General features: G+C 35.0%; 1 protein-coding gene across 3 annotated transcripts in view; it reads left to right on the top strand.

The window, feature by feature from the left end:
* STXBP5 (syntaxin binding protein 5 (tomosyn)) overlaps positions 1–15,400 on the top strand; it is a 209,368-nt gene that overhangs the window by 87,915 nt on the left and 106,053 nt on the right. For all 3 annotated transcript variants that reach the window (XM_011959439.1, XM_011959438.1, XM_011959440.1), the window contains exon 8: positions 3,384–3,507. In XM_011959439.1, the coding sequence (XP_011814829.1) occupies positions 3,384–3,507 (124 nt within the window). The remainder of the gene's footprint in view (positions 1–3,383; positions 3,508–15,400) is intronic.

Raw genomic sequence — 15,400 nt, 5'->3', positions numbered from 1 at the left:
ACTTGGACTCGGGAAGGGGAACATCACACACCAGGGCCTATCATGGGGAGGGGGGAGGGGAGAGGGATTGCACTGGGAGTTATACCTGATATAAATGACGAATTGATGGGTGCTGACAAGTTGATGGTGCAGCACACCAACATGGCTCAAGTATACATATGTAACAAACCTGCACATTATGCACATGTACCCTAGAACTTAAAGTATAATAATAAAAAATATATATATATATTTGCTGTGACATGATTCTAATAATACTGATTAGTTTGCAAAACCAGTAAGTAGAGAATTTATTCAATTTCCATACAATTTTGAGTTAGTGAATGTAAAATTTGATAGGTAAGCAGTTAGCCTGTTTTGTCTTCCTAGACAAGATGCTGTCTTGTCTGATAAGAATAGCGGAAGCATCATAGGTACTACTTTTGCCAAAGCCTAATAATTAAATATTACTCCTTTTGAAAAATGTGTCACGGTAGGCAGTGCTTTTGTTTTTTCTCAAATTTTATCAAAAATGAAAATACTGATGTCCGACTCTTAATTACCTTCATGAACCTTTTTATACTTATGATTTTTTTCAGATACTACATCTTTTAAAGAGCTTTTAGAATTGTGTGTACTGCTGCTTTGTGGTTTATGTGAACAGCTATATCATCTGCGTTCATTCTGTCTTCAGTCTTTTTTCTCTACCCTGGATTCATCTTGTCCTCCGTGACTTTTGTATGTCTTTTATTTATTGTGTTCTATTTTCCATTCATCTGTCCTGTATTCCTATTTCTAAGATAATCCTGTTATTCATATGTATGTATAATTTTCAGGTTTTTAAAACAAGTAAATATTCTTTTTTTTTTTTTCTTTTTGAGATGGAGTCTCGCTCTGTCACCCAGGCTGGAGTACAGTGGCACGATCTCAGCTCAGTGCAAGCTCCACCTCCTGGGTTCATGCCATTCTCCTGCCTCAGCCTCCCGAGTAGCTGGGACTACAAGTGTCTGCCACCACACCTGGCGAGTTTTTTGTATTTTTTAGTAGAGACGGGGTTTCACCGTGTTAGCCAGGATGGTCTCGATCTCCTGACCTCATGATCCGCCGGCCTTTGCCTCCCAAAGTGCTGGTATTACAGGCATGAGCCACCGTGCCCGGCCACAAACAAGTAAATATTCTTAATCACCTGGAAATTGTGTATCTTTTCCTTGGAAAAACAGATAAGCCAATTTACACACAAAATTTATCAACTCCCATTTATGTTTCCTACGTTATATCTCATATCTTCTCCCATGAATTGTTCGAATTTGCTCCTGACCCACCTTGCTTCTGATTTTGAGCATGTGTCAGATTTGCTGGTGAGGTTAGATTTTCTCACTTTGTTTACGTAAATTTCTATGTCATTTTCTCAAGAAGACTAAAGAAAAAGTGTAAATTGCATATTTTATACATGTATAATTTATATGTGAAATATAAATTGTATATGTATATTTTATATATGGTAGGTATTGTATACATATTTTTAAATACTTGTAATACTGCATATGTTCTACATATATACTTAGAAAGAAAACACATCTTATATCAAGTTGGATTTGCATATAGAAAATTGTATAAATAGTGCATGTTTGTTGCATGTCCGTATTTCTTTATTTCTTTGCTTTTTTGTGGAGTGTTTTCTATTACTTGTTTCTGTTGTCCAAGATAATTGTGAACCACTAGTTCCAGTAATTCGATAGTATTTGCTTTTGGAATGCCTAGAAATTTAATAACATTTTATAATAGAAGGCACTTTTAAACAAAGATAGACATTGTTTTCTTTAGCAAAGTAGAAATATTTCTCTACATGTGATATGTATTTATATATATGATATACATTTATACATGATACTATTAAGATGTTTCTATCTATAGGTTCCAGATAGCACTGTAGACCTCTTTTGTATTTTCCTTTATCAATTTTTTTTAAAACATTAAATAACTTTTTAGCACTGCTCATGTTTTTGCAGAAATAATTTTACTTGTAAAGGCTACTAAGGGATTGCTTATTTTAAAAATGAATTTTCAAAATGTCATATGTGTATTTCAGTTTATTATTAAGATTTTATTTAGAATTTTGTAAGAGATGCAGATGGTCCCTGACTTATAGTATTTAGACTTATGATTTTTTTGACTTTACAATTGGTTTATCAAGACATAACCCCATCCTAAGTAAAGGAGCTCCTTAGGAATTAGAATGCGATTATGGTTTCTACTCAATGTCTATTGCTTGTGTACCATCTTAAAGGTGAAAACTTGCATATTGAGCCATTGTAAGTAAGGGATCATCTGTTTTGTTGGTACCATTAAATGCATTTTTGACTTATGATATTTTTGACTTATGATGAGTTTATCAGGGTATAACTTCATCATAAATTGAAGAACATCTGTACTTTGAATAAAAAACATTGTATTAAATATTGGCATTAGAAGTATAGCTGATTATTTGTATCTGTCTGATTTATACTAAGATATTTTAGTATAGAAAGAACCCAAATAAATAGATGACATGATAGAAAATGTTGACTTTATATGTGACAGAAGTTTTGAGTTTCAATTATATGATTTTTGCACTGTACTCTGCAATTCTTGCATTCCAGTAGGGTAGCTTTAAGTCAATTGACCATTAAGAACTAAAATTTTATCAACTTAAGTTTAAAAGAAGTAATTCAAAGGATGCATGGGAGAGTGATTTAAAATTTTTTTTTTTTGCATACCAGGATTTAAATAATGATAGAGCAAAAAAATGAGGGGTATCATACTTCGGTGATATAAAAGTATTTTCCAGATAGTTTTTAACTGACCCAGAAGTACAAAATAAATTTCTTATCAGAAGAGGGTCCCTGAGATTAAAAATTGCCTCTGTAATTACTGTGAAAGATGAGGAGCATGTCTTGTAGCTCAACCTGGAGCATTTTTTATTGCTCTCTATTCCAAATCTACATTTTGGCTCTTAGGATTGTGGTCAATTAACATGTTTTATTCTAATCTTGTCAATGCAACGAGTTTTTCCATTGGGACGTTGGTTGTAATTGGTAATTTATGTTTAGGTATTGTTTATGCTAAAAATAATGTAAGAAAACATTTTGTTTTACTGAACTTGTCTGTAGATATCACTATTATGCCTTCTTTATGCTGGTTTAAGGAGTAAAGTAAGTACAGAGAATTAAAACAGTGTTAATATGAAGAAATAAAATCTCATTTGTATTACAAGAGGGCCAAATTATTATGGAAATGTTAAGTTCACATATTAACTTTAGAAAATAAAGAAAAGTTAAAAATGAAAATTAATTGATTATCAGATCATTTACAAGTAGTTTGCTACTTAAATAGATTTTAAAATGGTATTTTTCATCCTTTTATAGGCTATCCACTCTGTTGCTTGGCATCATGAAGGGAAACAGTTTATTTGCAGTCATTCAGATGGCACCTTGACTATATGGAATGTGAGGTCCCCTGCTAAACCTGTACAGACAATCACTCCACATGGTAAGAATGCATCAGTCTTAAATACCACCTAATTGTAATGCACAGTAAACTGTTTTGTTTCAGTTTGCCTTTGGATTTGTTTGTTTGATTTTTAGGATAAGGAGGGGTTTCCTTTCATTTTTAGGGAATTAAAAAATTTACACTTATAGAAATAGTATCTAACAACCAGTTAATAAAATTTCAAGTTAAGCATATTTACAGTTGAAATTGCAAATGTGAAATTTTAGAAAATGTTACATTATTTTCTGAATATCATGTCTCCAACAGTCCAAAAAACAAATAGTTTTGTGAATGAAAATGATGCAGGATTTACATTAAACTTTTCCATCTCAAAGCTATCAGTTGCAGGTTGTTAATATATAAATAACAGTGAACTTGAAATACTTGGAACCCTGTAGAAGGTAATTTTATATATTAAAATATGGTGTCAGGAGTCCTCATAATCACCATGGGTTTAATGATTCACTAGGAAGACGCACAGGACTCAGCCTAAAGTCATATTCATTGCTGTGATTTATTACAACAAAAAGGCATAAAGCAGAATCTGCAAAAGGAAAAGACAAATGAAGTCTGGAGGAAACCAGGGTCAAGCGTCTTTGAGTTATTTCCTTATGGAGTCACTCAGGATATGCTTAATCCCACTATTAAGGAGTTGTTACCGCATGTGTGAAATATTGTCTACCAGAGAAACTCACCTGAGCCTTGGAGTCCAGAGTTTTTATTGGGATCCGTTATGCAGGCATCCTCTGCTTTAGCAAGTACCAAAATTCTAAACTCCCAGAAGGAAGGCAGGGGTTCAGCATAAACTATATTCTTTGTACAAACCAATTAGGCAGAGTAAATCACCCTTCTCAGGGAATAATGAGCGTTTCTTGGACATGAGCTAATGGCCAACCTTGTAAGCAGATCTTTGTAGGGATAGCAGTAGCAGACCTGCTGTGTTAACTATTTTCTGCATAAGTAGTACTTACAAAGCTTATAAGAAATTTTTATTAGAATATTTATTAAAAACAGATTGTGAAGGCCACCTTTTTTGTTTTAGAATTTGTATTTCTTTATTAATCTGCATTCTCCACCCTCACCCCAAGAGAATCCTTCCTGGCAAGTTTAGGGAACTCATATTAAAGGAACTCTTCTATAAATTGATAGTATATTCAAGAGTGTCCTTGTAGCTATTGCTAGTATTTCATTGTTTGCTTTAAAATTTGAATACCTACTTTTTTAAAAAGTTGATATATTTTGACTTACTACGATATAGAAGTGAAAGACACAGTTAAATTAAAAACAAATTTTATCTATCTGTGGCATATGGGATTTTTAGGCTTATTTTCTGGGAAGAATAACGGTTCTTGAAACCACATATTGTGAAATACTTTACCACTGCTTGTGACAGCAGTCATCTTCTGGGAAAGCACTTACTTTAAATTCCCTACACATCTATTTATGAGTGCATCTAGAGGATATTTCTTGTAATAGTAGGTTCAAGTTTTTCTTAATATATTTTGTTCCTTCCTTCTGTTAGTATCTACGTTCCTCATCTCGACACTCCTAAAAATTCCTATGAATCTTAGAATCTCCCAACCCCACTGGAACCTACGAATCCAGATAAACAAAAAAGTACCAATAGGGTGTGGTTAGTTCAAAAATCTTTCATTTGAAACCCAGAAGAAAATGAAACTCATGTCAAAGATGATAGAAATATATAATGCTAGTCTTGCAGCTTGAAGTTTATCTGTTTTTATCTTGTTTTGTAAGAATAGTACAAAGAATCTTTTTTTCTTTTGATCTGTTTGCAAGTAAGTTGTCAATATGGTGCTGATTCACTCCCAAATATTCCATGGTCTTTTTTTTTTTTTTTTAAATAAGGACGTTTTTCTATATAATCAATTTTTGCCTTTATTCAAAAGAGTTTTATATGGATTAGATTTGGTTGTCATATTTCTTCTCGAAACTGAAACACTTCCTGAACATTTTGACTTTGATATCTGATAAATTACAAAGATTGTAGGTCAGTTCTTTTATAGAACGAGCCTCAGTATGGTTTTGTCTCATGTTTATTCATGATGAGATTTAGGTTGCACGCTTTTGACAGGAGTATCCCAAAAGGATTGAGGTGCTCTTTTTGCATCCTCTCAAGTGGAACTCGTTTTTGATTTGTCCCATATTGGTGGTATCTCACGTCCTTTGGTTAAAGTTCTGTCTTCTGCTAGTTCTCTCCATTATTAAACAGGTTTTCTTTTTACCTTTGAAATTGAGGAATAAATTTTATGTGTATTTATAATTGTTACATATTTTGATTTGAAGGAAGTTCCCCAAGACTCTATGAACATATTACACTTCATCAGACTTTTCCCCTCTAGTTTTAGCATCTGTTGATGTTTCTTAGCTGAATTAACTATTACTATGATGGTTGCCGAATATTGATTGTCTATCTGGTCTTAATCTTTTTTTATATTGAAAGCTTAGTTTATTGAGAGCAGACTTTAGGAAGTGGTATAAATCAGTTTCTACAGTGATTATATTGTCTTAGCAGAAAAGCTAAAATTATTTTTAAATGAAAAAGACAATATGTGACTTAAATGTTTTCTCAAAATTAGAATCCAAATGAAATATAAATGAAGTGGATTTTTTTCTGTGGCTGGTGTTAAAAATTAGCGTGGTATTTGTGTACAGTGTACAGTGTAGCAGTCTAGTAGTAGATGGCCAGAATTTTATATAAAGTAAGGCATATTTATTTTATTTTATATAAACTATATGTAGCAAATCTGAATTCCTTTCAAGTGTAATAAGGTTTCCACCTTTCTTTTTGGCAGTAAAAACTACCAAGTGACAGGTAACCTACCAAAGCTAAATTCATGTTGACTACAACTGAATTCATGGCAAAGCTGAGTACTTTTTTTTGTTTGTTTGTTTTTTTGAGACAGAGTCTTGCTCTTGTTGCCCAGGCTGGAGTGCAATGGCGCGATGTTGACACACCGCAACCTCTGCTTCCCAGGTTCAAGCGATTCTCCTGCCCCAGCCTCCTGAGTAGCTGGGATTACAGGCGCCCGCCATCACGCCCGGCTAATTTTTTGTGTTTTTAGTAGAGACGGGGTTTCACCATATTGGCCAGGCTGGTCTCAAACTCCTGACCTCAGGTGATCCACCCACCTCAGCCTCCCAAGGTGCTGGGATTACAGGCACGAGCCACCATGCCTGGCCAACTGAGTACATTTTTATACATTACAGTACAAAACTACATTCGGCATACCATAACAAGGTATCATCTATTCCACAGAGATCACATTTGTGGTATATCATTTTCATTATATTAACTGTTGCAAAGGATTGAAATTTTGTTCTACTTCTCATTATTATTTTCTGTTGTGGTTTCTTGCTCTTAATTTCTAACCAAACAGTTATGGTAAGTTAGTTTAAATATACTAACCTTTTACAATTGAGTGAAAAAACTTTTTCTTATTTAAGTTCATCTAATGGTTGTTCAAGTATCTTAGTCTTAAAAAACATTTACAGTATTACCTTGATTGCCAAGAACTGATTGTAATTTAAGACTCCTACCAGTACTTTACTACGAGTTGTAGTGTTAGGGTGTTTAGTGTTAAAAATAGGTTAAGATATCCTTGAAGAGTCTGTTCAGAAGATATTATGTTACATTTATATAACATGGGATTTTGAAGCCAGAAGAGTTGTAGTTAAGCACTAATTCCATAGTTTCTGGCTCTGTGACCTTGAGGAAGTCATTTAATATTTTTGAATCTTAATGTTCTCACCCATGAATACAAATAATAATGAAACTTTACCTAGTCTCATACAGTTGTCATGAAGATTATATTTACTCATTCTACAAATATTTGTTGGTTCTACTATGTAATAGGCACTCATATATGGCTCTAGGAAATGTCGGTATGGAAATGGTTATGTACTTGGTAGAATAGATTAGTGAACCCCCAAAATATATTCCACAAAGACCAGTTTTTCTTATATTGATGATTTATTTGGTGGAAAAGGTATGCCATAGTGAAAGAAGTTTTAGAAATGCTGAATTAAAGGTGAGCATTTTTCTTCACTTTAGCATGCAGCAGGTTATTTTTGACTACCAAAAACAAACAAAAAGTGATAGTTCCCTTTAGTCTCATTTTTATGCATCTCAAACATTTCCCTGGCAATCAGACAATCTGTAATCTAATTGCAAGTGCTATGTGTGAAATACCTTGTGGAGATCATTTCTTTTCTCTGAGACTTGAGCTTTATTATTTGTAAAATGTCAAGATTGAACAGGATTTTTAAGCTATAAAGTTTAGTGAATATATGAAAATTAAGCAGGATTTGGTTCCATATAATGACTCTGCAGTTATTTCCTTTCGGCGGGCCATAGATTCTGTATCTCTGTATGGTTACTCTAGGAGTAAACTGTTTCTCTTTTGGCTTGTTTCTCTCCCATGGCAGATAGGGTTTCATTACTTAGGAGGTATCGGCATGGCTCACATTCTTACCTTGAAGCACTCATCTTGGTTTTGTAATTTTCTGGGCCAGGGCCTCACAGGACCTCCCCTCTGGCACAGGGATGGGGGTGATGTGTTGCAGAGTAAGATTTTCTGTGATTGTCAGCTTTCCCAGAATCAGTTGGTTTCCTAAGGAAATGGAGATTATAGACCAGGGTGCCTTTCCTGGGCCACATTGGAAGGAGAGGAATTGTCTAGGGCCACGCATAAAATACACTAACACTAATGATAGCTGATGAGCTAAAAAAGAAAAATCTCATAATGTTTTAAGTAAGTTTACTAATTTGTGTTGGGCCACATTCAAAGCTGTCCTGGGCTACATGTGGCCTGCAGGCTGTGGTTGGACAAGCTTGTGCTAGACAGTCAAAACCCGTAGATTTTTACTGTAGGAAATGGTGTTTTAAATTTAGTTTCTGAAGCTTATTCATCAATGCAATCAATCTGTTTATCAAAAAGTAAACCAAGATTGGGGAACTTTTATTCTGTTGAAGGTCGCTGAGGGAAAAATAAAATTCAAGTTCACCTAAGTGCATCAACTTAGTATGTTAAGGATGAGACATGCAAAGAATTCCATTAATCTGCTTTTAAGATTTACCTGAAACCTAAAACATTCAGTAAATAATAAAACTATACTACTCAGTTCCTTATATGATTCATCACAAACCTTTCCCCAGTTTATGTATTTGAAAAGAATTAACCAGACTCCACAGAGCATACTCAAATAAGACCATGATTTAAAGGCAAAAGATATGATACAGCAGGAGAAAGAGAATGCAGACAGGTGTTCTGAAACATCCCTCCCCTATGTGAGCTCCCAGTGAGCACTTACTTACACACGAGGATTGTACTGAGTGCACCTCGAGTCACCAAGATCTGGCTTCTGAAGAGCTCCACAGAAACTCTCAGGAAGGCCCTTGTAATGATCAAGCCAGTCTTGCTAATAAATCAGCTAGGCCAGTTGCCAACCTTCAGCAAAAGTATACTCTGGTGGTTACCAGGGAAGTTTTGGGCCTTAAACAACACGTCATAAATCCTGCTGTCCTTTTCTTTGCCAAAAGTAAAAAAACAGATATTCAGGGGTCCAAGTCCAGCCGTAAATCAACTCTGTACACTCATTTAGGAGGGAAAAAGCCTCCTCCCCTTTTCAAATTAGTATTATTAGCAATGTGATTCTTCAGTTTGTCTTTTTATTTTCTAGAACATCACTGTCCGGTAGAAAGGTAATGTGAGCTGTGTGTGTAATTCTAAATTTACTAGTAACCGTATTAAAAACAGTAATAAGAAACAGGTAAAACTGATTTTAATAACATGTTCTTTAACCCCAAATATGCAAAATATTAGTTCATCATGTAATCAGTACAAATTGAGATATTTTATTCTTTTTTTGTACTAAATATTTGAAATCTAGTGTGTATTTAGCACGTCTTAACTTGGACTAGCTACCTTTTAAGTGCCCTGCTGTCCATGCATTTTAAGTGCACAGTAGACTTATGGCTACCCTATTGGATAGCCACGCTAGACTGAGAACTTCAATGTAACAAGTGTAACACTGAAAATACGTTCCTCATCCTAACTGGCAAAATTAAAACTTTAGAAAGCAACTGTTTTTGTCAGTAATCTTTATTCATTTTTAATAAATCTTTATTCATTGAATAAACATTTATTGAGCACCTCCTATGTACCAGAGACTAATTACTGAAAATATACTGGGCTGAAGAGCTCATTGTCAAGTGAATGAAAATGATCTATAAACTGATAAATATAATATATTGTGATTAATGTTGATAAAGGCATGTATAACATGATGTGGAAACAAATAAGTGGTGACTGGTTTTGGGTAAAAGGTGTTGGACTATTTCACCAATTCAGGGTATATAAACTTGATCTTAAAGAATGATAGTAGTGTTATAAGACAGCAAAGAGCAGGGCAAAGTTATCTTAGAAGGCACAAAGGCACAAAGACATAAACAAAAGTGGGGTGTTCTTGGAAAATTACTAATAGTTTAATATGACCAGAGTTTAAAACACCTTTGGGCAAGTAGCAGAAAATGAAAACAGAACCATGTAGAGAGGCAAGATTATATATCAAAGTATGATAAAAAGTTTGAACTTCATAATGGAGACTTAGTAATTGAGTTTATAGTGAGAAGCATCAAGTTTACATCTTAAAAATATCACTTTAATGGTAGTACATCTGGTGGGCTGGAGGCAGAAGAGGGTGGCTAATTAGGAAGCTATTGCATTAATAAATAATGGAGATTTCATTAGAGGAAATGGGAAGAAATGGATATGTAGGAATGAAATTCTGGAATTAGAATCAATAGGACTTAAACCAATTATTTGAGGCTTGGTGGTTTGAGGGGTGGGGTAATAGGGCATAGTAAGAAGGAGAAATCAGATGTGGCATGGGAGTTTATGTGAGTTATTAAGTCAGGTTTTATAATTAATCAGACTTTTTAACTGACTAGTCATGGTAGTTCATAGGTAGTTAAAAGAACAAGCACATATTTTTGTTCCTCCAGTGGCATAGCATTTAAGAAGTAAAATGACACCTAGTGGTGAAATCCTTTAAATATCTTTTCATTTGTATGTGCTTAAAATCATGGGTAGTGCCTTATTATTTGATTTGATTTGGAAATTGCCTAGCCTAGAATTAGAGATGAATAAATAAACCTATCTAGACCATAAGCAGTAATCAGAGACATTATTTAAAATATCTTCTATGCATATCAAAGATTTGTTTTTTTCCAAGCAAAATTAATACAGGATGATCACTCTAAACACTGCAACATTTTTCATTTACAAAGAAAATGAAACGACTCTATTAGCATCCTCTCAGAGGGACCGAAATAAAAGTTAAATTATAAAGGAATAATAATCAGACTGACTTAGACTTGTAAGTCTGAATGTTAGAACACAATAGAGCAGTATCAAAGGACTATTGAACAGGAAGAAAGTTAAGAGTTTTGTACCTAGCCAGGTTTTTTGCAAGATATAGAAGCTCAGACTTGGAAGGATTTAGCAAATACCATCTAATGTCCTTTAGAATTTGTTCCAACCTCCGAAAGATTGATGTTGAATATTGAAATAAGTTAAAGGAGTTTATTTATGAATAATTGTTTCACTTCATAAAACAAAATCATGTTTGAACCTACATGTAAAATTTGTGTCTATAATCCTAAATTCTGTCAGCCTGACTCTCCCGCTAGAACTCTGCATGGCAGAAAGAGGATATAAGCCAGCTGACCTTCTTTAGAGCAAACATTTCAATTTTTTACTGAAAGGTCATATACATCTCTATATAGATTGGAATAGAGGTTGAAGTTCTTAATTTATTCCTTGTATGACACAAGGGACTACTTTTCAGATTTAAGCCTCCTTTTTTCAATACCTTTTATTTTCCTTGCAATTCTCTCTCCCACCTCAGCAGTCCTTTCCTTTCTCCTGGCAGTTCTTTCCAGTTCCTTGATTACTTCTGTCACTTCTTGGTTCTTATAAATTGGGCTGCTAGAGATTCAAGATTCCATGTAGAATCATTTCTTCATAAGGAGGGGAAAACAATGATTCTCTAGGATCTTAAATAAAGACAGGATTAAATGTACCATTACCAGTCAGTATACAGGTATATATTTATAAAAAGTTAATATGGGTGATATTTCATACTAATGAGGAGAGAATGATGGTTCAATAAATTGGCCTGGCAAGTAAATATTTATGTCAAAACCCATCTGATTATATGCTTTAAATATGTGTACTTTTGGTTAGCAGTTATAGCTCATTAGAGCTATAAAACTAGCCTAGCACTCAGATGATTGATAGCTTATTAATTATTAAGAGGAAAATGTCTTCCCTGTACCAAAAATACACATCAGAAAATAATTAATATAATAAATGAATCTATTCAAAACTATAAGAAAAAGCAGATTTATGTGATTTTGGTGTGGGGAAGAACTTTCCAAGCATAAAACCAAAGAGGGGAGTGACCAAAAACACTGATAGTTTTTTTCATACACATATCTCATTACACATATACAATCCTGTCCTACCAGTTCCTTCTCCCTCAGCCTTTTCCCATGTTAGCAGCCCATTCTCCTTTCATATCCCACGAGGTAAGCTGTGTCAAAAATCTTACAGATGTTCTTCTAAAATATAGATATTTCTGAAATTTTGTATATTAACACGTATACACACAAATAAACATGAGATTATTTTTCTGATCATTGTTTTACATAAAGTAGGATTATGTTAGTCTTTTCGCATCTTTAAAATTTTTTTACATTTTTACGAGTACATAATAGGTATATATATTTGTGAGGTACATGAGATATTTTGATACAGGCATACAATGTGAAATAAGCACATCATAGAGAATGGGGTATTAATCCCCTCAAACATTTATCCTTTGAGTTATAGTCGGGTGACTATAGTTCAATAATAACTTAATTGTACATTTTAAAATAACTTTTAAAGAGCAGAACTGGATTGTTTGTAACCCTTTTTTGCATCTTAATCACTGTACTTTAGGAAGATTCCTCCAAATGTTCTGGCATTTCATTTATGTTAATGGCTGTGTAAGAGCCAGTTGTTTGTATCACAACTTATTCAGCTATTTCAAATTAATGGGCATTCCCTTTGTTTTTATTTCTTAAACATTGCAAACTATGCTGCAGCTACCATCTTTGTACATATGCCATAGGAATTGGTCCTTTTGTTTATATGGAATAAATGCTTCGGAGTACAATTTCTACCCCTCAGTATTGACGTTTTATTATTTCTAATAAATGTTCTCAAACCATTTTTCCAAAAAACTATATCCTTCAGATTTCTACCAGCCATGTGTGAGTGTCCGTTTCCCAATGTACTTGCCAGTAATAGGAGTTATGACTCATTTTACTTTTTTTTTTTTTAACTTCCTGTTTGCTCAGGATCTCAAAGTCAGCCAGAAATGAGTGACTGGGGCCTTTTCCGTTCCTCACTCTTTCCTGGGCAGGCAGCATTTTAGACCCGTAGGAGTGTGTCTAGTTTTCTGAGCTTTTCTTTTAAATTTCTACCTGAGTTCCATTTGCCTCAACTGAAACTACAGCCTTAAATAGCTATAATACTTCCAACAGATTACTGTCATTCTAGAATGCCCTGGAGGTAGGGACTTTTGTCTCCCATATTTGAGGTGTCAAGTGAGATAGCCACAGCACTTTGGGAATAGTGTTTTCCAGAGAGCTGCAAGTTCACACAAAATGTCGATTGTGCTATAGCAAAAATGTTTTTAACAGAGCTCCAAGAAAACTTCAGTCCTCTCTGTTGGCTAATAATACTGCATTTTCATGGCTAGCCTACCACTGAGCTGGGTAGCCAGGGGATAGAAATAGACCTTCCTTAAAAATATCACAGTTCCCTGTCCCCAGACCCCTCATGTTACTGAAGTTCAGTAGTTTCTATTGGGTAGATGATTTTTCATCTTGTTAGCGGCTTGGTCATTCTCCAGAGTTCTGAAATGGTTAGCTTTAGTTGTTTTACTAGTACTTTCATTTTTGTGGGAGAGCAAGTTCACCGAGGTCCTCCTGTTATTGGTGGCATGTATCTGAGTTGCCAGTAGTGTATCCGTATGGCTCTGCAGTAACCTTAATTCTTGCCTCTTCAGAAGAAAGAATTCAACTGAGGGGCAAAACAGAAAAAGAGACCAAGGCAAGTTTCAGAGCAGGAGTGGAAGTTTATTAGAAAGGCTTTAGAACAGGGAAGAAGTACTTGAAAGAGACCCAGGTGGGCAACTTGGAGAACAAGTGCAGTGTTTAACTCTGACCCCAGGACTTCATAGGCATGCCCCTTTCCCACGATTCTTCCCTTAGGGTGGGCTTCCCGTATGTGTGGTGCCCTCCTTACCCTTGGGAGGTGAACACCTGCAGTGTGTTTAGGAATTCGTACACTTGTCTGTCTGAGGCTTTTCTCCGTTTTCCAGTGCAGTGCCCCCCAACCGAAGGTCATACTCCACCATGTTGTTACTTACCGCCCTTGCCTGGGAAGTTGCCTCTCCCTGGTGCTTGCATTCAGTTAACACTTCAGTGCAGCAGGTGTGGACCATCAGGAAATGGGTTCTCCCTGGCACCAGCTGCCAATTTATCACTTTTAGTAAGGCAGTGTGATAATTGTCAAACCACTGTGGAACCATCACCCAACATTTCTAAAGCCCTCTCCTGCCCCGCTCATGCGTGTCTCCCTACCTGTAATATTCACTGTATCGTCTTGGAAGTCGTTCTTTTTGGTAGTTTCCTCAGCCGTTCATAGGCATTTAGTCTACCAGGTGTACTTTAAGATCATTTTGTCCAAATTCAAGAAAAGCTGTTGAAACTCTAATTACATTAAATTTATAAATTAATTTTGGAAGAATAGATATTTTAGGATTTCATATTTTCTTAAATTGGAACTTATTGAGGCTGATAGACTTGATTATTTAGATGTGTACTTCTGTACAATTTTTTTTAATTTGTAAGAATTCACTAGGGAAAATATTTGCAACATACATGATTGACAGAATGTTAATAAGCCTGAAATATAAAATTTATTTTCTAATACAAGGAAGATGACATAGAAGCATCGATAAAGGACAGCAAGCTATTTTTTAAAAGAACTATACATGACCAGTTAGGGATTCAAACAAATCAGATTAAAATAAGTTACCTTTTTTACTTAACAATCAGCAAAAAGAAAAAAAATTGCTACGGGAAGGTATGGCAAAATACGTGTCTTACGCTGCTGATAGAACTGTAAATTGGCACAACCTCTCTGGAATAAAACTTTACCCAGATATACTATATGCCAAACAATGTTTGTCACCGGGAAACCACAACAGAAAACAAATACACTAAAAAATTTCTCTTTCCTGGCGGGGTGCGGTGACTCATGCCTGTAATCCCAGCACTTCAGGAGATGGAGGCAGGCAGATCCCTTGAGCCCAGAGTTCGAGACCCGCCTGGGTAACATGGTAAAACCCCCATCTGTCATCTCTACAAAAAATTTAAAACAATGTGTCCAGACATGGTGGTATGCAGCTGTGGTCCAGTTACTTGAGAGGCTGTAATGGGAGGCTCACTTAAGCCCAGGAGGTTGAGGCTGTGGTGAGCCATGATCATGCCACTGTACTCCAACCTGGGCTGCAGGAGTGAGACCCTGTCTTGAAAAAAAGAAAAAAAAATTTACTTGCCTAGAATTTACATACATGCCAGTTAGGCAAACAGTAAACAAAGAAGTTAAATATAAAGAATACTAGAATGTGACAAGTGCTATGGAGAAAAAATAAAGCTGTGAAAGAAGATAAGAGGTGTTGGGTTAGGGGTGAGTGTCAGGAATTCCTCAGACCATTCACAAGTTAGGTGATTTGTCAAAAGAAATATAATAAT

This window comes from Colobus angolensis, unplaced genomic scaffold, assembly GCF_000951035.1.
Source record: "Colobus angolensis palliatus isolate OR3802 unplaced genomic scaffold, Cang.pa_1.0 Scaffold493, whole genome shotgun sequence".
NCBI lineage: Eukaryota > Metazoa > Chordata > Mammalia > Primates > Cercopithecidae > Colobus > Colobus angolensis.
This window is presented reverse-complemented; position numbering and strand designations above follow the sequence as displayed.